Below are 24,078 nucleotides of genomic sequence, written 5' to 3'. Positions count from 1 at the left end.
GTGCTTGCCCCTCCATTTTTTTTTTCTGTTTTTTTAATGAGGCTAAGGCTCGCACTTGGGGGGGTACAAATTGTTTTTGCCCACGATTTTTTTTTTTTTTTTTTTTTTTTTTTTTTTGTCCCTGGTGCAAAATAAAAAAAAAGAATGAAAAGAATAATTATTTAGCGTCCGGCGTTGAGGTCGCTCGCAGACTGAAGTTTTTTTTTTTTTTTTTTTTTTTCTCCAAGGATCTGAAGGGGGGTGCGTTCGCACCCAACGCACCCCCCCCCCCCCCCCTGGTGACGCCCATGTCTCCGCAGCTTTTGTCAGCGCGCTCAACTATTTGTTTGATTGACTTCAGTGCTCATTGGTTGACACCTGTTGAGAGGAATCATAAAAACATGATAATTATACTGGTACAGACAATATTACCTTGCATAAATTTCCTTAGTTCCCTCAGGTACCCACTGCAATTACCGCTTTGCTTGGATTAATACACTGTGACAGTGCCATTAATCACTTGTTTTGTGTGTGTGTTTCTTTTTTAGATATTTTCAATGTGACCACTGTAAAGGAACTCGTAAACACTTTCACAAGCAAGCTACAATAGATTGACTGCTTTATCTCTCCTCCAAAGTTCCCTCTTCAGTTGCTGTGGTATTCCAAGAATATGTGTTTCTTGATTGTAAAGGTTAATGAAGTATTTAGTAAATCAACTTGATATCAAGTGAGTACAGTTGGATACATATTTAGTTGATTAGTATCTCTAATGGATTATAGAGATGCACTCTTTTTGTATTGAATGTAAGTGTTATGCCTTCTACATGTAGAAATTCTGTCATTTGTTTTTTTTTTTTTCTTCTAAAAATGATTTGCTATGGTTAGATCAAACGAGCTGCTGAGGAGCCCTCAGGGCTGATGACCCTGCTCGCAAATCCAGACCTCGTCTGCCTCATCATCTCCAGGGTTGGCGATGATAGTCTGGCTGTTGCCAAGGTAGCTATTGCTGTGCTGCAGACTGTGGGATCAACTGCCAATGGTCAGGAGCTGCTCTTAGCGGGTCAGCCGCTGAAGGATTTGCAGAAGACTGCGGAAAAGAGTGAAACCATTCGCTACCGAGTCTTTGAGGTAAGACTCCAGATTAGGCAGCAGTGTTTCATTCATTACTCACTGCTGTAGGCATTTGTGAGTATAGCTGTATGACATGTTAAATTCTTCACATCAATGGAAAACTGCTTCTTCAACTATCTAAAAGTTCTTACGTACTGTGGATGTGTTATGTGCCTTAACTCTTAACGTGCCATGGTCGCCGAACGGCGACCTTAGTCTGGACGTGCCATGGTCGCCGATCGGCGACTAAGAAGAGCGCGAAAAACATTGGTCATTTAAGTTCTTGTGGTACCAAAATGCGTTACAACAAGAAACTGCCACTTACATGTACTGGTAGCTGATTAGCATATCCATCGTTTCCACTAAATATATGAGTATGCTTACATTGGAAAATTTTGAGTAAATGCGTGATTTTTCAGCTAGATGTATTTTTTTCGCGTCGGGAAAATCTGCAGAGAGCGCACCCTCTGCGAGATGTGTATAGATCAAATTTCTCATTGATAAACCACGCGTGTGTATGCTACTGAATCTGCGTGTGTTGTCTATGCGTTTCCACTCGCATTGTTCTGCTTGGGCGCTCTCCTGCGGGAGCGGCTTTCATTTTGTCCCTCAAAGACTCGTGAGGGTAAAGCTTTCGTTCGTCGGTCAAGTCTCTCATCCTTTTGTCTTGGACAGTGAACTTCACTAATCGTCCCCACGCTTGCATACAAAAGAAGAACACGCTTTTGTTCTTGTCTATGTCCATATACAGTGGACGGAAAGTATAGACCTGTAAACCAAGGAATTGCACGAGCACAAACTCCTCGCGTACAAAGGCCTGCCGATTTCAATAGAGTACGCCCGGCCGTAGTAGAGACAAAAGAAGGATTAGTAGGTGCTTTCTTCTCAAGTGGACAAAAGACACTCTTCCAGGACTCGACCCGGGATTTACTTGAGTTTCAAATACAGGATCTGGGACTAAAGGACACAGATTTGGGAATGAATTACCGAGGCAGAAAATGAAATTGAAAAGACGAATTGAACTGCCACTATCTTTGGAATTATACAACTCTTGAAGACAAATTTGTTATCATTTGAAAGAGGAAATGCAGCTCTAAAACTTTCTCACAGAGTCAAGGGAGCGTTCTATTGAAGAAACATCATGACTGACTCTTTCTTTCCATACTACACAAAAAATTATAATGATTTTTTAATGATACCGATTATTTCTTCAATATTTCAGGTTCAGATAGATATTACAGCAAACTGACTACATGACACGAAAGAACAATTATTTCTTGATATGTTTTGTGAAGAACCCAATTCAAAACAGTCAATAGTTTCAAAGATATGGCAGTTTTAAATTACATTGTCAATCCAGTTCGCAAACTTTCTGGCGTTGGGTAAAAACGTCTGGCACGTTAGGGGTTTTGGGTATGGCACATTAAGAGTTAAACATAGAACCATTAAGTAGATTTAAGTGTGATAGTATATTAGATATGCCAGTTTATATTGGAGAAATAACAACAGACCAAAACAAAAGCTTTACAGTTCATTGCGTAAAGGAAAATTGTATTATCTCTTCATTTAAATGTATATGTAAAAACAAATTAAGGACAAGTGCATTAAGCAGCACACCAGTGTACCAGTTTACAGTTTTAAGGTGTGAAAATCTGTTTGATATTTGTCAGACCTACTACTGGGAAGATATAAGATCATATTGCAATTTGTAGCTTTTGATTTTCTTTCTGTTTAAAAGGGTCACATAAGGTGGAAAATTGTTACGTTTGAATAAATGTTCTTTGTTACATTTGTAGAATGATCAACACCCCAAATTGTATGATATATGTATGATATACTGAATATATGTAGGAATTTGTAGATTATGATAGGAGTAGTAAATTATCAGAATCTGTTTTGTCATTATGTACAGATTGTGACGAGCATCGCCTCATCCTCTCCTGCTGGCCTTGAACATGTCTCCTCATCTAGTCTCCTCCAAGCTCTCCTTGCAGATCTTGACACAGATGATGACCTCATTCAGCTCAATGCCATTGAGATGCTGACTAATATGGCCACCTCCCAGCATGCAATGCTCTTCCTCGACCAGCAAGGGGTGATGGGAAGGCTTGAGAACCTCCTAATCGGGGCCCAGGCTGACCCTTCTCAGGATTTTCTGATCCCCTCCATTATCAAATTCTTTGGGTGCATGGCTCACTTCGACCCAAAAGCAATCATAGAGAAACATGGAGCTTTCCTCCAGGTGACCTTTGACCTTTTGCCCAGTAATGACCCATCACTTGTTGGAATCGCTGTGGAGACCATTGGTTTTATTGGGAAGTCAGCAGATGGGAAGCAGACACTAAATAAACAAGGTAAATACATATTGCCCAGAAGTCTGAATTATGCTAACGTTCCAATTGACTGCACATTCTGTTTATATTGATGCAGATTGTAAGTAACACTTTTGCTGTGTTTCCTCCGCCAAGGGAGGAGGTTATGTTTTCGTTACCGTTGGTTTGTGTGTTCGTGTGTTTGTGTGTTTGTCCTTGTGCAAAATAACTCAAAAGTAGTAAACAGATTTGGATGAAACTTGCAGGAAAGGTTTAGAATGATGCAAGTAACAAACGATTAAATTTTGGTAGTGACCCGAGAATTTTTGGGGAATTTATGAAGGATTTTTGATATTTTGACAGGTAGGGTCAATGAACTTGAGAGTTCAGGCTGCGCGTATTTGAGGTTTGCATGTGCGTACTAAAATGCGTGCTCTAGGGCGAGGCGCGCCGTGCAGCTGAGGGTTTATGACGCAACAAAGGCTTCTATATTGGGAAATTGGTCGACTTTCAGCACACAGTGGGTGATTTTAAGTTCGGTGCTAGTGCTAGTGCTAGTGCTATCTCAGCACTAGCACCGGCGATAAAACCGAACTTGAAATCACGTCGGTGTTGGGAGTTGACCTCAAAATGATGACGTATTTCCGGTTGCTGGTGTTGGGCTCGGTGTTGAATGTCGTCTGCTGAACTGAGCTCCGCCGTTTGTGTTAGCGATTTACGTTTTCCCTATTGACTAACACTAGCCCCTAGGGATTATCATCTTCGTCATTTCAAGTTCGGTGCTGGTGTTAGCGTTGCCATGCGAGATCCGCATTCACTTCCATAATAAGATGCACGTTTTATGTGCAAAGTCTGTGCTAATGCAGTGGTCGCCCACATAACGTACACGAACACTCTCGACATGGCTATATAAATCTGAGCCTAGGAGCAAAATTAAGGTAATTGTGATTCAAGAAGAGATGAAATTTGTGGTATTTTAATCAGTCTTCCTCATTATGTGTCCAAAACTAAGCAGTCATGGCTGCATCTTTTGATATTTGACTGTAATCACGCGCGATAAATTTTTTTGTCGCACAATTCTCGCGGACTGCGCGGTGATGCTATGCTAGCACCTCGGTGTTGGGATCGATAATTTTGATCGGTATCGCTTCGTTAATCTGACCGCCGGTGTTGGAGCTCGATTTAATGCTGTTATGTGGGAGCTAGCACTAGCACTAGCTCTAGCACCGAACTTGAAATCACCCAATGCTATTAAAATACATATGGGTAGAAATTACTGAAATCTCTATGGAAGAACAAGATTAGTCGTGGAAATGAGCTGCATGCTTGGCGGAGGTCTGCGCTCTCAGAGTGCTTCTCTAGTTAAAATTGTGTCTTCTTTCATTCTTCAGGTCAACGAATGATTGATGCAATGAAACACATGGGACGCTTGTTGGTTCAGCCCCCACAAAAGACCAGAGTTCGTGCCCTGTCAGCCATGCAGGATCTTTTCACTCTCCAGGTAGGTGTAGGCTTACATGAAAACATATTATATTATCTCTTTTCTCCCCTATGCTTGTCATCTTCATCTGTATTCCACAGAAGTGAAAGAGGACATTCAACTGTGAATATTATTGTTTATTTTGGAAGCAGTCTGTTGAAGGGCTCACTTGAATCAATTGCTTTGTGCATTCAAAATGCTGCCATAAGTATATCCAGCAATGTTTGTAATGAATTAGTCTGTGTAAATACTCTGGAATGGTCCAGGCTAGGTCAAAAAGCCTCTATTGATACTATTTTTTTTTAAATCAGAAAAGCAGCTGGATTTAGATTACACCCACATTCTATAGCAAGAGTTAGAATAGTCTCTTAAATTTCCTGTCATTTTCTTAGTCATAAAGTAGGAATGAGACTATTCAGTAGGATTAGAGATACGCCTTAACTATTTGCTTTATCTATTGATACAAGTTATAACTGACCTGCACTGCAAAACCAAGGAGGACTGCTAGATTTAACATTGTGCAAGACTTGAGCTGTTTTCATAAAACTCTGCTCCCTGATCAAGTTGATTTAAAGAAGAAAAGTGACATGAAACTAACTCATCAAGAGTCGTGGAATACAAGTATTTGTTTTATTCGTTTTCATACATACACAAAAAGTATTGAGTGAAAGAAAGAGATTAGTAATTCAGAGGGGTGAATATGTGCTATGACAGATTTTTTATCAATTGTTACCCTCTGTACCTGTGGAAATGAATTTGTAGGATCGCAACTGCTGATCTACATTTAATAACAAACATGTTGGAAAAAGTAACCAGTAGGATTCGAACATGTCATATACTGTTGATGACAGGTTCGAATCCCACTGGTGCCTTTTTCCAACATGCTTGTTAAAATGTAGATTAATATTTGCGATCTTATGTATACATTTGTACAGAGGGTGACAATTGATTAAAAAAAAATCTGTCATGGCACAAAAAAGTATTGTTGGTCACGATCACATCTGCTGATTAGATAATGTGGTGATGTACCACACCAGTCTCCTTTGACTTGCACCTAAATTTCACAAAATTGATTCATGTTTGAGGAGAAATGAAAGAGCAATATGTCACATCAACCTGTTCAAGAATAAATGAGCAATGACTAAAGCAGGATGATAGGGTTATGGTGCTAGATTATTGGTAAAAACCTAAATTTTACCAGTACAGTGTAAGTGATTTATTACAGTGTATAACTTTTTCATGTATATATGAATGCTCATGTAAATTTGGGGGATTTTTTTATTCTGCATGCAAATATTTCACTATTTCTTTTAATGAGTTGTTAAAAATACCATGGATTTCTTGGTGTAGGTGGAGGAGCAGACAGATGATATCCTCAGTACTCAGGAGGAATGGTTTACAAACCTTGCCTCAAAGCCATTGGACCTGCTCCTGTCTCTATGCAAGCAGCCATTCACTGAGATCCGCTGCAATGCCCTGCTCATCCTGCGGGTCCTAGTTAACCAACCCTGGGCTGCTAGATGCCTCAGGCAGGAGCCAGGCTTCCTTGAGTATCTCTTGGACCGTTCCACCGAGCCAGACAAGGAAGGCAAGGAAGTCAAGTTCGAAGTGGTGAAAGCTCTCTCAGAGGCTGTCCACACAGAAGAGATTTTTGGTCGCCCCACCCTCTTAAGGCTGAAGGGATACGTGCGAGAAGGACCATTCTTTGTCCAGGTCCAGTCCGAGGTAGCCATGGAAGGAGCATCATGAAATTACTGTGCTTGCAAATGAACAATTATTGGCCCAGTGGAAAATGAGTTTTAAGTTTTCTGGAATTGTAACTAAAAGACCTAATGTCTGCTTTTTGAAAACATGAAGTTTGGATGGTTGATTTAATAAGGTGAAATGGGTACTTGTAACATGCAGCCATCTCTGCAACAGACATCGTTATGAGGCATATCATGTGCATGGTAGAGCTTTCAATGTAAACACTAATGGCTGGTAGTCAGAAATAGGTGTATAGCTGAACAATTAGCTTTGACTTAAGCAGTACATGTACAGGTGAACCTTGTTATAATATACACTGATACCAGATTTCTTTATTGCAAGAAGATTATCTTGTTACAGAGTTTGTAACATGCATGTCTATGCACAATTCACGTCATATAATGAGCTAATTTGGGCAAACCATGGTAATGATTTTTCAATGGTGAAATAGTAATTCTTTCCCTTAATTTTTTTTTACAAGATTGGGAGTGGGATGATCAGGTTCTGAATACATGCTACAAGGACTCACAACCAGGTACACATCTTGTACACATTAGTGTTCTCATTTTAAAATCTAGAGGCAACACTCGATGTGCAGTGTACTGTGCAAGGGCGGAAGTTCTCTCTCCTATACACTACAGTGTACAGTACAGCGTACTATTGTTCAATTTATGCAAATGGTTGTAGGAAAAGGTGTGACTAATTATTTTGGTATGATTAGCAGATGCCTCCATTCTTGGCATTGATGGAAGGAATCCATAGAAATCTATTTTTGGTAGCAAGAAAATGGTCTATACAGTGATTTCCTGCTGTTGGAGAAATGCGGGTATAAGCTTTAAATGTGACAAAGGCCATAGCTACTTTAGAATGATTGATATAGACAGTGCCATTTGTCTTTTTTTATTGGGGGGGGGGGGGGAGGGGTGTTAACCTCATCATACATGACATTCACACAGTAAGCAGTGTAAATCTTACTTCACTGGTGGCTTGAAGAATCAATCAATCATGTGAGGAATCAATGCTGGTGGAATGATAGTTTTAAAAGGCAATGATTTTTTTTTTAATAAAGGGAATCACTTGTACTACAGGTATTTGCATTGTATTTACTTTCAAACTGTTTGATTATGAGCAAAAATATTTGGAATGTGCTCTGTGCTGTTTGAATGATACCAATGAAGGAAAGTTATGACAAAAAATTGTGGTATTCAGTTTTACTTTATATTCGAAGTGTGAAACAAACATGTTGATAAATAACAGACGGGGAAATAATATCATGTGGCATATTAAGTCATTGCAAGCATCTGTTCAGTTTCCCATCTTTGGTGTTGTGTTGATTTGGCCTACATATTAAATGCCATTGTTTGGCATGTTTTCAAGTATTAATATTTTGTCTGATTTTGAGTCTTATGCTGAGAGTGTACATTAATGTATTATGTACTACATGTAGTAGTTTTTCTCTTTAACGTTTATCAAGAACCATAGGGGCCTGACGCTCACCCAAGCTTCAAGATATGATAACTTCAACTTTGATGGAACCTGTCTGTGGTTCATCTGGATAATTTGTTTGAAGCTAAATTCACTTCATCTCCAGGAGCCCCATTAACAATCATTATTCTTCATCCATACCGGTGTCTACAGACAGAACAATTCATCCATACAGCTGTGTACACTAGTGTACTTGGAGAAAAGGATGCCATGCATGAAATATGGGCCCTTGTGAACCAAGTCCCATGACCCTGATTGACCCATGTGTGCATTCTGCGTCACCACATCTCATCATGAACATATCTACGGTTTATATATTTTTTAATGTGTGTGTGTGTGTGTGCATTTTGATAAACGACTCCAACTGGGGGTATTGTAGAATGTAGTGTTTCACTCTCGGCAACCCGAGATATATTTCACACCAAGCATGTGCCCATTTGTTCCCAGATGAAGCATGTGAAGTAGAAGTTGTGTGTGTGTGTTTTCATAAACAGCTCCAACTTGGGGTACTGTCGTGTTTCACCCTAGGCAACCGAGGAAACATTTTACACCAGGCATACGCCCATTTGTTCTGAGTACATTGTATTTGAAACAAATGAAAAAGCACCCTCTTAAGGCCTTTCTGCATATTTAGAACCTGCATGTACGCGAATACTTAACACTATTCAAACGGGAAGATTTGAATTTTTTACATGGCCTTGATTGTCGTGTACAAAATGCACCAATACACTTCTTGAAGCACATTTCTTTTTTTACCAACTTAAAGGGACTGTACAGTGCTGGTTGAGGTGGGGATTCATGTTTTGAGCATTCCTTATAGTGAGATAATGAGAAACCTCTTATGAAATATGAAAGAGCATGTAATTTTAAGAAGGATTCAACGTTTATTTGATGAAAATTAGTTTTCAAGTGACTGAGATATCCAAAAAGTGATAATAATAAAAGGTGACAGGCCATGCCTTTTATTAGGATCTCTTTGTTTTGGATATCTCAGCCATTTCAAAACCGATTTTCATCAAATAAACTTTAAATACCCCTTAGAATTGCATGCTCTTTGACATCTAATAGAGTGGTTTCTGAATATCTCACAAAAAGTTAAAAGCTAACTCGTCATCTCGGCTAGAACTGCACACACCCTTTAAATGAATTTACAGCTGTAAATATTTTTTTATGGTTTTCAATTTCAATTATTCTACGCATCAGAAGAAAGAAAAATAACATTTGTGAAACAAAAGAAAAAGGAATATGCTTGGTTACCTTGAGGAACCAATCATATCCCCAGTTGAAGCATCTTACAAGAATCTCCTGCACCCCAAGCAACCATTTTCTAACCTTGTGAATTCTTTGACAACTGTTCTAGTAATGAGTCTCCACACAACTAATCACTATGCACTCTGCAGTATGTTTTATTTCAAAATCATAACATAACATAAACTCATGTGTACAGTTCATATAACACTTGACAAACAAAACGCATAAGCAATCTTTACAGCAAGAGCCCTTATCTAAACTCTAAAAAAAAAAAAAATCACATGCAAGGTACTTTCAAATTAACATTTTATCATTACACAAAATACATAATACTCTGCCTTTTAAAAATTGTGTCAGTGTGCAGTAGAAAGCACAGTATGTGTGCAGTAACTCTCACTCCCATGTCCTTGCATGAGGGAAAAACTGTTATGTACAGGGGAGGAAACATAGAGACTTGAAATTTAGACTTGATTTCAGTGAAAACTACTATGAAGTTGGAATAGCTGACCAGATATAGTCAAACGCTGCATCACATTTTTCTCTGTAAGAAAGGCCTCTATTTTGTTATCTGTGCATGAACATAACTCTTACATAAAAATCCATAAATAGAATCTTTTGGTCCTTTTTCATAAAATATTTTGGACCATTTTAATCAGTGACCAGCAGGTTACAATTACATTGTGTGCAATTCCTGTTTCATGGCTCATGGTCATATACACAAAGCGTATCAACGAAACGGTAAATGGTGATGAACGGCAATTAAAGGTGTTGCAATTATTGGCCTTGTATGATGGTGCAGCTATGACATCGTCATGTCAAACGACCAGCATTCCAAAAAGCTCTTAACCTATATTATACATGTACATGTTCTTCTATTCTGTAATTTCAAATAAATACCCATCGATTACACGCACTAATGCAGGATTAACTCCTGTGACAATTACTTTAGTAATTTCTACTGACATTACAAAAGAAGGGATCTAGGGCAATTACCCCAGACCCTTCCCCTGGCCCTAGTCCTAATCCTAATCCTGAACCTAATCCTAACCCTAACCCTAATCTTTACTCTAACCTTACCACTAACCAGTGTGTAGCTGGGGGGCAATTGCCCTCTGGGGATAATTGCCCGGATACACAAAAGAAGCTTATTATAATTAGATATGACTATGCCCTACTCTTTATAACATGTACTGCCCATGATTTTATGTCCATCAATCCCTGTGTGATTCTATGCAATAAGATACAGCACATGTATGTCATCGCTGGGGTAACAAAACGTTGTATCTGAAATTTTGGTGAAAATGACTTTTTCGGATTAATGGTCAAATAATGGGTTAAGTGATGTCCTGGCCAAATCCCAACTGTCTTACTCCAAAAATGAAGCCATCACGGCGTGTCAAAGGAAAGACTATCCCATTCGCTACAGTGCTTTGGCCGCCATGTTTTTTGGCTCTCCTGAACATTTGACATTTTGTAGATATGAGGTCTTGTTGCCCCAGTGATGATGTGCTTTTGTACCACTCACATTTCTCCAAAACATACTTCACGCAGTGAAGAAATGGCAATGTTTACTACTAGACAAGGAATTCCACTTCTTGAAACGGACCAAAGAACAGCATGACAAAATGCATTCTAGACTATCTCTTCATGGATATGGAAAGATGTGTGTGTCTGTTCATAGGTGTACATCAGATGCACAAATACATGACCCTGCACATTATGGGAATGTAATGGCCTGTTAATTAATACATGTACAATCCATGCATTCAATGGAGAGCATACTTGTTATGAACGAGGAATATTCAGAGAGACAGTGGCAGTGTGTACTGAATTGATGATGATTACAAACACTGTATGAAACATGTCACACTGTTGTGTGCAGAGGCCATATGTACCTTGGTATACAGTGAGTTTACCTCACAAACACAGTACACGGCATCCCAAGAGCCGGAAAGTCCTAAGCCAGCACTGCTCGTAATTGAGTCTTTAAATGCCTCCAGTAAACATCAGCTAGTAAAAAAGACCCCATATCTTCTGTTTCAGCCATCTGCATATCGAGCACATAAGCATATTATTGACATTAAACAACACAATGAATACAGGACTTCATTACCATGTTTGATCAAGGAGTTACTTATTTCATGCAACTTCAGGAGGAGAAAGTTCACCTGTGGTTGTAAAATTCTCCAGTATTTCTTAATTTTGTAGAAGGACACTTAGGATTTCCAAGCCCCTTTGGGACACAAGTTTGTTTGTCTCCTGCTTAGGCCTATTTGATCAGCTGCTGCACAAAGACCTGGACCACCTTGAAGAAGAGCTGTTCCTTGGCCTCTGTGAAAGCTGCATTCAGGGAGGCCTTGCTCAGGCCCCCTGTTGCTGACCCAGTGGCTAGACGGGCTGACAATCCCCCTGCTGTACCAGGACTAGCATCAGATGGGGACCCAAGCTTACCCCGACGGAAGTATCGCTGCAGGCTTGTCAGGAATGTGTTCTAAATTTGATCGAAGATATGAACAGCACGATATTCAACTTTTCATATACATATACAATAAATGACACTTATCATAAAGTGGTCCATGTTAAAAGATAAACATATATTATTACCGATCAATCATCAATAACATGTGGGACTCAAACAGTCTTGCAAATATATGCTGTAAAGTAAGAAAGCATTTGGATCTCAGTGTCAGTATATAATTGTCAAGAATCAGATACAAATCTATACTAATTTTGTGCATATCATAACTATGAAGCATGGGAAGCTACTATCTCTCAAGACTTGAGACCCAAGTTTTTGCACAGACTTACTGTAGAGTTTATATTTACGTTATGTTATCGTGTATTTTCCCTTTGTCTTTTCATTGCATCGAGCAACTAGAGTAGTAAATCGATTGAAACAGGAGCAACAGATAAACAACATTTCAGAAGTTGTGCTTAGTCTCAATAGCAGAGGAGAGAAAACTTCTACCAGTTCTCACAAATTTCCTCTGGAAGATAAACATTCAAGTACTAGTCAGGCAAAACAGTTCTCACTGAAAAATCTACAACTTGGCACTATCTAAAGATATGGCTGGAATAGTGGCATACCAGTTCTGAGCCCAGTTCTCTCTTCAGTAGCTGTCTGTCTCTAGGAGGAATGGATGGGTCACGAAATATGCGCATCCCTTGAGCCATGATTAGCAGGACTGCATTCTCAAGGACAAACAGCAGCGATGACCTGGGACCACACACAGGAAATAAGTTACATTAAATCTGTCATCATATCAAAGAATTTCATTTACAACTTTCCAGTACATAACTTGGAAAATTGTGCATTCATGTATTAATCATTCTTTTTTTCTCAAGTTTACTACCTTGTTTGTGTTACACACACTGAAATAGTCAGAAATAGCATATTTAACTGTGATATACCCTGTACAAGTTACAAGACGTTTTTATTTAATTCTCTGTTGTTCATGTCCAACTGTGTTTAGAACTTGTGAGGATGATAACGATGATGACGATGACTATGACATTACAAATTGTTGAAGAAAAAAGCACCAGTGATTATCAAAAGGAATATTTTCTGGCCTAACCTTGAAGGAAGAAAGTGTTCAAGACAGAAATATTCATTAAAGCTAGATCCTTAAAACAGTTTGTAAGAAATGAGTTAGCAAGCGTGCAACATCTTTATTACCTTTGAATGCCCTTATCAGGTGGGGATGAAGTTTTCTGTTCTGTCACCTTCATCGGCGTTTTGGAGACATCCAGCTGGAAAATATCAAATGATGCTATTTGTGATTACTTTCATGCAGACCCTTATTGAAGAAGGGTGCATTTCTCTTCCATGGTGCAGATTCCACACAGGTTATGTGTTTTATGAATGACAACAAAATGCTTCTTAATCCAAAGAACATCAATTTCCTCTGAAAATCTCGACACCACATTATCACTGATCTAAGCACTCTCTGGAAGTGTGCACATAGTAGCAATATTTAAATTTCTTGTTCAAGGAATTGTTAACGCATGATTACACAAAACAGACAGACGGTGTGATGGAAAATGGTCACAAAATTGGCAGAGCATAATTTCTAGATGATAAATACGTTCTCGGTTGTGTAAGAAATATAGTTAAAGCCTTGTACAAAATGCAGTTAAAACTAGAAGTAACATTCTGCCAAAATTGTTAACAGTATTTCATAAACTTGGAAATAATAAAATCTGAACCTGACCGCTGCACCACGACAACACAAATTTCTTTCGTGTATTTGTAAAATTCTAGGTAGAAAGAGGGCACATGGTGGAAGGATGACTGGAGATGCCAAACACACAACCTTTGACATTCCTTCACTGAGGAGGCATACAGACATAGTCTCATACCTTGGGTAACATCTGCAGGCACCAGTTGATACAGGAGAGAAGTGTTCCAAAGGAAGCTGGAGTTTTTTGGTCCAAGGAGGGTGTGCTGAATCCAAGGCTGTATAACACAGGATACTCTGTCACATCAAGGCTCTGCATATGCATCCATGGGAAAAAGAGACATGGCATAAAATTCTTGATTAGAATGATCTCTGACATTACACACGATTTAAAGCTGAAAACAGTGACCTACACAACATCTATAATACCTGCACACATGAATACAATTTGTAACTTCAGACCATTTACCTTCACACTGTCTTTGAAGCCACACATTTTTCAGTGTCAAATTTCAACAGCATGTTGTTATCATTCACAAAATGATTACCCATCCAGACAACATTTATTTATAAAGTATTGCCTGCCTTAGTTATTGACTAGTTTCCTTTCAAAATAACACTGAATGAGTGGTTTGCTCTGTTTGTTGGTTGTTTGTCAGTTATGAAGAAACCTGACCTGATTGAGTAGAGTCTCCAGGAGGTCTGGGCTGAAGAGACGGAGAGCAGAAAGGGTGTGGCTCAGGATGGTGACCAGACTGGTGGAAAATCAAACAAACCCTGTCATATTTCCAGTCATGCTTCAAGAGATGACTCATGGTTATGGCATTCATCACTGATAGCATACTTGTGGACTATTCTATCTGTATGACCTGGTTCCATGACATTTGCTCCTGCAACAATTGCTCCCATGAAATATCTGGATGCTAAGCCAAACATAAAACCTTCCCACAAACTTAGCCCTAATCCTAATCCTCACATCAAACTAAACCTTTAACCCTATCACAACCCGAACCCGAACCCAAGTCTTTGGAGAAAATGAGACCAGAGCAATTGTCGCAGGAGCAAGGATCGTGTCACTGTATGAGCTACATTTGGATAATTAAATCAAATATATCACAAAGAGATGAGAAGTTAGAATAACTTCATGCAACGTGAGCCATATAAACTGTATTGTCATCAGCTAGGAATGACAAAGCTGACTGCATAAGTTGTCAGGTGCTGAGAAGGATAAGTATATTACTATCACTGTTGATAGAAATGAAGCTTGATGACCAATCAAATGAGGGATACTAACTCCTGCAGGGGAATGGGTCATAAATCACATACTAGTAGTACAGAGAGGAATATTTCACTGCCATTTACCATAATATAAAGCATGCAACTCTACCAAAAATAAAGCTATGACAGTGAGCAAACTGCATAATGTGTTGACGATAGAGAGTGGTGATACTGGTGGGTGTGGTACCTTGTCTGCACCTGCTGGGTTTGACTGTCCACACTGGAATCCACCTGTTCTGTAGAGATCTGATGCTGGAGAAGGCGACGAGATGTGGAGTGGGTCAGCTGACTCAGCTCTTGGCTCTGACTCAACTCTTTGCCTTTTGTCCTCATCTATGGGAAGGGTGGGGGGGGGGGATGGGGAGGACCAATGACAACCACAAAACACTCAACATTACCAGTCACCATCCACTTAACATTACTACTAATACCATTGTGGTCATTATGTAAAACAAACGGTATGAGTACAAAGTTTGACATTTGGAGCATTTCAGAATTAATCATGTCTAGTCCAGATAGTGTAGTATGAGAGCATCATCTAAACAATTGCACAAAATCTGTTTTTTTTAGTTCAGTAGAACTAGTATGACCCGGGGCCCTTTTCATAAAACTTGTTATTGGAGACAACTGCCACATTTCTATGACAAATTCGCTCTCAGCCAATCAGATGCAAGGATTTCAATAGCTTGTCACAACTATAACAACTTGTCACTGATAACAAGTTTTATGAAATGGGGCCCAGGTGTCTCAAACACTTTAATATGATTTGAACGATAATGTTCATGTAGATATCTACATGTAAGTAGTATCAATCCTTCAGCAAACAATACACTGAAAGTATGACACATGTACATATAGTGCATGATGGGGAAATAAGTCTCAGATGACAGTGATGTTAAAATCTTGAAAGACTATCTATTTGACTCAAACCTCCATCATGTGCTGCAGCAGTCTGGGTCTGATAAGAAGAGCCACAATGCTCTGAGTTAGCCTGGCCAAGGTCTCCTGCACAGCACCTAGCTCTTTGCTCATGTGGAAACGCCACTGAGGAACATGGTGGGCCAGTTGGTAGATGAGGGTTGTACTGGCCAGCGCCTCTGTCAGGTTCAGAGGACCAGGAAGAAGGTACAGTGACTCCAGGCACTGAACATACATGGGAAGATCAAAAAGACCTTTATTCGACACTGTGTGTATTCACTGCATGTTAGGTTATTACTTCTGCTAAGCTATGATATACACAAGAACTATGTAATGCACTGAAATGAAGGTATGACCTATGATAACTCCTAACTTAAGACTAAAGCTTGATTCATATATTTGACTGGAGCTAAATTACACCTCACAGTTCCTTTGTCATCATCACAAGCAATAATACCCTTATGTCCTTCTACAAATATTTTCACTACACATGCACGAAACTTTACAATTCACATTCGGCCCATTTCTAAATTCCATTGTTTACACAAGAAATGACTTGAGTTTGCCATTCCATTACACTGGCTACTACACATAGCACAGAAGTGATACAGAGACTCCAACCCCAAGCACCTTCTGATCTGGAGATTCTCCCGCCTGAAACCCTTAGCAAACGGGAGACTCCAACTTGATGTGTGCAAAGCGCGAAATTCCCACGGTTCTAGATGCTCTCTGGTGCTATCTAAGGCTTATTTTTTTAACATACGATAGAAATAAGTAAGAAATCCTTTCCAACGGGAGACAAAGAGCCAGGGCGGGAGAAATTAAATCTCAAACGGGAGAACGGGAGATCTTGCAAATGTGGGTTTTCGGCGGGAGATCTCCCGTCGAAAACGGGAGAGTTGGAGTCTCTGGTGATAATCTGATCGCATCATTTTCTAACCTTACCTCCATTATCCGAACACGATGCACTCCAAAGAAGTTGAGAGCATCAGGAAGGAAAGCATGGCTCAGGGTGGCAAGTAAGGTGGTTGTCACGGTAATAGATTCCACATACACATCCAGCCATGTCGTAACATCTGTCTCTTTGTCCTGAAGATGTATAGATAATGGAATATGCCTAATCTTATCCAATCTTGTCAACTACTGATTTCTACATTTGTCAAAGCACAAATGCAGCCAACAAAGATGTTGAAAAGGTTTCAATTTCACATAGCCAGTGCAGCTGGACTATTGAAAATGTAACAACATCAGTATTTTCCCTGTATGTATCCTCTTTTCAAAAGGAGAACTGATGTAAACATAAAACATTCAGAAGCACCATTTAGCAAACCTCTAAATATTTTCAAGGCTTATATCTACATAATGGTACAATGTAGATGCTAGCATAGGAATGCCAAATTGCCACATTTGAACAATGCCTTTAGATATGAAAATAATATGTAAAGATTAAATACATCCTGAACAGGCAAATGACAGCAAAATGCATCTATTGGTTGAAATGCTTAACAGAATTCCCACAGTAAAATATTTCTATGAAGTAGATGATCATGATGGTCAATACACAGCTTTATGCACTGTGTGTGCAGAAATTTGACTATGATGCTTTGAATGAGGTAGAATCTACCAGAACCCAGATCCAAGAACCTTATAAATCTTGTCATATCAGGAGCTAGTAAAACTTCCTAGCTGAATGGTCAACAACAGTTTGAAGGCCATGACTTGGGCATCTATAGTACTAAAATCAAAACTTGTTGTCCCAAAGAAACAACAGACTCTCACCCTGGAGTTTTTCTTCCATGTATTGTGCTGCTTAGAATCGTCTTCGTAGAGCCTGACTAGTGATAGACAGGTATGTTCCACAAAGCCTGTCATACGCACAGCTTCAGCTGCCTGTTGGCAAAGACATTCATTACCAAGAGATTCAAAAAGTTTGTGGGATACCAGAACATCTAGGCCTGTTTTCATATAAAGTTAAGAGCAACACCAATAACACTTGCGTAGTAAACCATGCAGGAAACACAAGCGCATGAGAGATATAGGATATACATAGCCAGCTGGGTTGTTTCAATTTATTTACTTGATTATTTATCAAATGATGAAGGTCTACAGGACAAAAGCAACAGATAAAAACAAAGTATGTTGTCATAATGTATTGCAACAACACACAAAGACAGGGTAGAAGTTTAAGACTTCCGTTTCTTTTGTCAAATGTTAGGGCACTATTAAAGTTCTCTCCCACTGAAAACTGTATATAACTGACTACAAAACAACAATTGGGGGTAATGATATATTCAGTCTTAAAAAACAAGTTATATTTTCTATAACTTCATGCAATTCACTAGTTGTGTTCTTGGTTGATGATGATACACAGTACTGCTATGGCTCTCTGGAACTAATTATCATCACACCCCTCATTCCTCATTCAGGTTTTTGGTATTGCATCCCATTAAGTGATAAATTACAAGTGAATAAGCTATATGACAAAGAGCAGGCTAATTGTTATTTGTGTATATACAGTGTATCTTGTATGTAACGCTGGTGGAAGGCACATTTCAAAATTCATATCTGTGGACAATAAAACATTCAATTAAATTCAATTGCAAATACCTGATGTACAGCAGCCAAGTCTTTCAGGAGAGTCATCACTGCCTCTACATAGTGTAATCCCTTCTGGCTCTGAGAGATAAGAGACGAGAGTTATTCCAAATAAAATTATATTACGTATGACATTATGCAGATTATGGAATGAGGAACACGCTTTTCGTCGGAAAATGAAATTATATCCTTAGAATAGAGAACAAATAAATCAAAATCAACGAATCAATATTGACATCAAATTCACACACCTAATTAGCGTTTCTTGGGCATAACCACCATCTTTTATGATTAAAATCTTTGCTATAATCACTGGCTACATTGAATATCAAACATCTGTTATACCACCCATTTCATTATCTTCTTTTGTCCAGTCTTACACCTCTCTCTCTGTCTCTCCTCCTTGAACTTGACCTCCACATCCTTTTCAGTCTCCCTCTCATCCTCATAATTATTATCATCTTCATTTTCTCAGTAAACCTCCTTTTTCAAATCATCATCATCTTTAATAACATCTCAAGATGCATAATCATGAAAACCAGTGCAAGAAGTAACTTTATATTCCCCTTTTCATCTGTTCACCCTGCTGCTCTTCCACATTACATGAACCTTTCCTTTCTCATTATCATCACCATCACCATGGTAACATCGGGGCCATCCTCCATCTCCTTTGCACCATCAACCAACCTGTAAGCATGCCTGTAGGGTACTGAGAAGGAGAGAGACCACGCTGTGTTCCCTGAGAAGTGGCATCCATTTCTGTGTTTGTTCAAACTGCACTAGAAGAAGTTCATCCAGGATGTAGGCAGCTACAACGGGCAGCTCGATCTGGGGCTGGGAGGTCATTAGCCACAATCATATCACAATATGTCTCTCTGCCCAATCTTGGGACATCACATCTACTTTCTCGCAATGACATGTGTTAATTCTTGACTATTAGTTCCCAGAATATGACTGCATTGGACTGACACAATTATCACATGCTTTGAATGAAATATGGCAGCCTCACATTCGCAAGAAAATTTGCAACATCATTATCTTGAAATATCTATAATCGCTAAAGGCACAACTGGGAATATAACAATCAAAGACAAATCACCATAAGGTTGAGAGAGGGTAATAGGTGGCATGCATTTCATGCTACTACCTTTTTCCTTTCAATAACAACTTCTACTGTTCTGGAAGAAGCTAAACAGATACAAAGGACTTTCAGAGCTGTCAGCTGACACAACACAAAGCATTGATTTTCTGGTCAAAACTTTATGCAATGCCTTTCTGACAGCAGCATTACAGCACAGACTTTAAAGGGTGTGTACAGTTCTGGTCAAGGTGAGGATTTAGCTTTTAACATTTTGCGAGATATTCAGAAACCACTCTATGAGATGTCACAGAGCATGCAATTCTTACTGGTATCAAAAGTTTATTTGATGAAAATCGGTTTTGAAATGGCTGAGATATCCAAAACCAAGGTGAAACAAAAAGATCCTAATAAAAGGCGTGGCCTGTAGCCTTTTATTATTATCACTTTTTGGGATATTTCAGCCATTTGAAAACCAATTTTCATCAAATAAACGTTGAATCCTTCTTAAAATTACATGTTCTTTCATATTTCATAAGACATTTGTCATTATCTCACTGAGGAATGTTCAAAACATGAATCCCCACCTAAACCAGTGCTGTACAGTCCCTGTACAGGATATCAACATTAAGCAGTCAGTACAACGATGTACACTCACTAGTGAACAGTTCTAACAAAATAGAAACTTCTGCAAAACTCATCACAGTAAAGAAATAAGAAAACAGGGCAACACATCATGTACTGTATGTAAAATTTTCATTCCCATCTTCGTTCCTTGATGCTACATATGCTGACTCTGCTAGATATTGAATTTGAAGATGCTATATTTGATTGAATGTACATGTAGATGATGATAAATAAATGCCACTATCTTTAGTTTTCCAACTGTATTTCCCCTGATCTTACTATAGACATTCTTTTTTTATATTAGTTTCTACAAACCTTTATGGACGGAATTTCTGTGACTTTTTTGGCAATGTCAGTCCCAGTGCTTTGGTCTGGAATCACTGAGCTGTCCAGGTCATCCATGACAATGTCTATGCTGCCTGCTTGGGGAGGAGGTTGCTGGACAGGAGGGGATGATGGAGTATGGTAAGCCCTGCTGTGTTGAAGAGCTACACAGATTGGTGGCAACAGCCTCTCAAATAGAGGCAAGTCAAGACCTGCAAGAGGACAAATATTTGACATCTTCAGTTGCACTCATCTATGCCAAATTACTGTGTCACAGGAAGGAAAGGAGACATTGACTAGCAATCACCTCAATGTATTGAGTATCTTCTTTTCTATGAGGCTACACATAGCAAATCAAAAGATGTGGCACCATCAAAATCAAAGAGGCTTCAGCACTGTCAGGTTTCATTTGCCTTTGAGACTGCAGACTGTATTCGTAGTTTGAACCCACACATGATAGAAAGAATCCATAGAGTACTAACTATTGAAGGGAAGTTCAATGTTTTGGTATGTAATGATTCACTCATTGTTTGAAAGAGGACAGAAAACATACATGACAGTTGTCCCCAAAGCTGATTACAATGAATCCTTGTTTTGTTTTGTACAAAAGTAATGAAGCTAACATCCACAGTCACCTGGAATGAAGCACAACATACAAAAATGAAAGCACGCATGAAACTCATCAATCCTTTTTTTTTTTTTCTGTGGGTTGCGACCACATACAATTTACCCATACAAATCAAGATGAAACCACACCTGTTCAGACCTTCACTTGCATGATAGTATAATCAACACATGCACCAGGTAGCTCTTTGTCAAATATGTCCAAAGAGTGAGCGATACTGGCTGTAGCAACCCACCTTGTTTATCCCTGGCTTGCCCCTGGCGACGGTGGCGGAGGATGGCACAAAGGGCACCCATCGTGGTTGCTTGGCAACGAGCCAAGAGGGGTGTGTCCTCTGAATCAAGAATAGCCTCAAGTGTATCCACCAGCAGCTTGACCTTTGACCATTGATCACCGAGATTGCTACAAGGTAAGAAGAAAGCAGCAACAAATTATAAATAACAACAACATCTTTATAAACACCACATTCAATTCGATACAGTCTGCATATTTGCATGACTTTGATCATGAAAATAAATTAGCGAAAGCACTGCCCACCTGGTCCACTTGTTGATGAGGGTGAGGTAGATGGAGGAGAGGAGGGCCAGGGCCTTGGCATTGAAGATGGACTCTAGACTGCAAGCCTGCTTGTGGATTGCTGCTACTAGATCATTGAGGATGGTGGATCTCACAGCTGAATCAGTGATGGTCAGTGATGAGTACTAATTGAAACAAAATCACAAAAAGGGGGATGGAAATGATGGTTATTGTTGCATGGAAATTTACTCTGAAAGAAAAAATAGAATTACCTCCCATTATAGAAGTGAAGAAGTGAGATAAAAGCAGCATTTTGTAAAAAGCTATGGAATATATTGGACTAATAACAGGAATCCTGAGAAAATTGCCAGATGTGTGATATGCATTATAAACTTACTGGCACTTCAATATGATGCCACTGTTCATTAGGTGGACCTCGCACACTTACGTGTACTTCTCACAGGGTAAAAATATTAAGTTACAACATAACTTAAACAGAACCATGAAGACATGGTTCCATGACAGAACTACAAATCGAGACATTTCATATACAAAAGAAACGCTGGGGTCTGATTTGATGACAAAACAGTCACATGCATAAGATACAACTGTACCTCACCCTTTTTTTGTCCCCAGTGGCACTTTAACATACAATGTACCTGACTCTTTTACTAACTTCAATCTCTTGGGCGATGCAGTCACTCTCTTATTTCTTTCAAGAATTACTCTTGTGGCAACTTGTTTCTAATCTCCAACATGTGCACAAATGTCTTAATGTTTGATATACGCTGTAGGTAAGTCACATGATGTACAGAATATACATAAAAGGAGGATTGACTGTATACATTACTCGGATGTACAGCTTACATTAGTCGATGCAGCAACAACCAGGATGGTCCTCCAAGCTTGTAGTAACACCAGTCCCTCGTGCTCCCGCAACATGTATTCCTCTATGTCCACACTGGATGGTGAATATGCTGACAGCACCTCCACCACAAACTAAGGTTGAAAAAGAAATAGTAATTCCTAGTATTTAAAAGAAAAGAAGCAAATTGTGCCTTTGGGCATTTGGTGAATATGGGCTAGAGATCTTGTGACATGTCCATTTCTAGCAGTCAATCATGTCACATGAGTAAAGATAGAATGTGCAGCATGAAATTTTATTTAATCAATTATCTTGCTACACTTGAATTGCTTGACTAAATTCATTGCAGTCAGAGAAACAAAAGAAGTTGACAACCAATAATCTACCAGCCTCATTCTTTCAAATACTCAAAAATACTGTTTAAATGTCGTTCCTCCTGTATAAAAATGTCATTAAAGAGATCAATGTGCCAAGGACCCACCATATTAACTGCAGTAACTTCAATTATCATTCAAATACCTTTGACCAAGACTGAAATCTCTTCTTTTCATCAATTTTCTTGAGGACATCCTTGAGTTCAGCCGGGATATCTGACCTGGAATGGAAAAGAAGGTAGATTTGAGTAAGTCTGCATCATCATATCCATACATATGTGCTACTCCAAGTCCATCTTCATGAGGACATTTGGAAAATACATATTTACTACAATGATATAATAGCAAAGTCACAGTTGGAACCCCACTTTAAAACCCATCGTCAGTATAGCTTGACCATGATCATCATCAAATCACACTGATTAAATGTTGTCAATTACTCTTTAAATGAAAGGTAAGTTGTGATTTCTCAACTCACTTTAATCATTGTTCCCTAACCATGGCTTTTCAATCACATTACGAATATTACCACATCAATCTTATCTTTCAAATCTTATCAAGTTGATCCCTGAAATCTAAGTGGCAAATTATTATGTCAGGCCATACCTGCTTCAGAATAGAATAAATTTCCAAGGGAATTTAAGTCAGGTATAACATATAAGACAAAACTCTGACATATATATTCTTCTTTTTTCTATATGTTTGTTTTAAAAGGTGGTGGGACACATTGGATAAATTGGTAACAAAATCATTAGAACACTTGTCAGAAAAAATTAGAATGCTATAAAAATTGTATGTATGTATGTATGTATCATTATTATTATTATTATGAGAACACAATTGACAAATCATCTTCTATTTAGTTGTATGTACTTCACAGTGGATTCATACTGACAGTGACTGAACTATAGCCAGCAGAGATCAGAGAGAGAGAGAGAAAAAATATCCCTACCACTACCCACAAGCCCTACCAGTATATTCTATTAGCACACAACACAACTTGCCACAAACTTACTTTGCAGACAGGAAACATTCCAAGGCAAGGATCTTGAGGGCATGAGCTCTCATTTTGACCAGAGAACTTGTGACCTACAATAAATTGGACAGAAAAATAATTTACAAATCCAGAGGACAATGCATCTTTCCACTGCGTGCACTGTCATTTTCCATGGACAAATCTATGTCAGTCTGCATTCTTCTTGGTAATTTACAACTCTTGGAATAATACTTGACTCTGCATAAGCATCTGATTATCACAGCAACATTTCACAGTTTTTTTTTTCTTTTTTGACTTGCAATGTAGTCATAAACATTGGATAAAGACTGTGGATTAATGA

The 24,078-nt window shown here is 38.9% G+C and overlaps 2 protein-coding genes across 2 annotated transcripts in view; one reads left to right on the top strand and one right to left on the bottom strand.

Moving 5' to 3' along the window:
* Positions 1–864: 864 nt before the first annotated feature.
* On the top strand, positions 865–7,490 carry LOC139713676 (26S proteasome non-ATPase regulatory subunit 5-like; the record flags this gene model as incomplete). The annotated part of the gene is made up of 4 exons (XM_071625375.1): positions 865–1,107; positions 3,002–3,443; positions 4,793–4,902; positions 6,232–7,490. Coding segments are annotated over 4 exons (1,194 nt in total), but the record flags the coding sequence as incomplete, so codon positions are not given.
* Positions 7,491–11,263: 3,773 nt separating this feature from the next.
* Positions 11,264–24,078, bottom strand: part of LOC139713674 (nucleoporin NUP188-like) — a gene marked incomplete at its 5' end in the record, with an annotated part of 59,693 nt that continues 46,878 nt past the window's right edge. Inside the window, 17 exons of the mRNA XM_071625374.1 lie at positions 11,264–11,854; positions 12,451–12,580; positions 13,040–13,113; positions 13,723–13,854; positions 14,218–14,296; positions 15,007–15,152; positions 15,750–15,962; positions 16,683–16,826; positions 17,517–17,627; positions 18,345–18,413; positions 19,020–19,166; positions 20,353–20,573; positions 21,222–21,388; positions 21,524–21,687; positions 22,370–22,501; positions 22,887–22,962; positions 23,757–23,830. Of these exons, the coding sequence (XP_071481475.1) occupies positions 11,633–11,854; positions 12,451–12,580; positions 13,040–13,113; positions 13,723–13,854; positions 14,218–14,296; positions 15,007–15,152; positions 15,750–15,962; positions 16,683–16,826; positions 17,517–17,627; positions 18,345–18,413; positions 19,020–19,166; positions 20,353–20,573; positions 21,222–21,388; positions 21,524–21,687; positions 22,370–22,501; positions 22,887–22,962; positions 23,757–23,830 (2,301 nt within the window). The remainder of the gene's footprint in view (positions 11,855–12,450; positions 12,581–13,039; positions 13,114–13,722; positions 13,855–14,217; positions 14,297–15,006; positions 15,153–15,749; positions 15,963–16,682; positions 16,827–17,516; positions 17,628–18,344; positions 18,414–19,019; positions 19,167–20,352; positions 20,574–21,221; positions 21,389–21,523; positions 21,688–22,369; positions 22,502–22,886; positions 22,963–23,756; positions 23,831–24,078) is intronic.

Source organism: Diadema antillarum, unplaced genomic scaffold (assembly GCF_040938485.1).
Source record: "Diadema antillarum isolate AM-2024a unplaced genomic scaffold, OU_Dant_1.0 seq00002030_RagTag, whole genome shotgun sequence".
NCBI lineage: Eukaryota > Metazoa > Echinodermata > Echinoidea > Diadematoida > Diadematidae > Diadema > Diadema antillarum.
The sequence above is the reverse complement of the archived record's forward strand: the minus strand, read 5'-3'. Positions and strand labels throughout refer to the sequence as shown.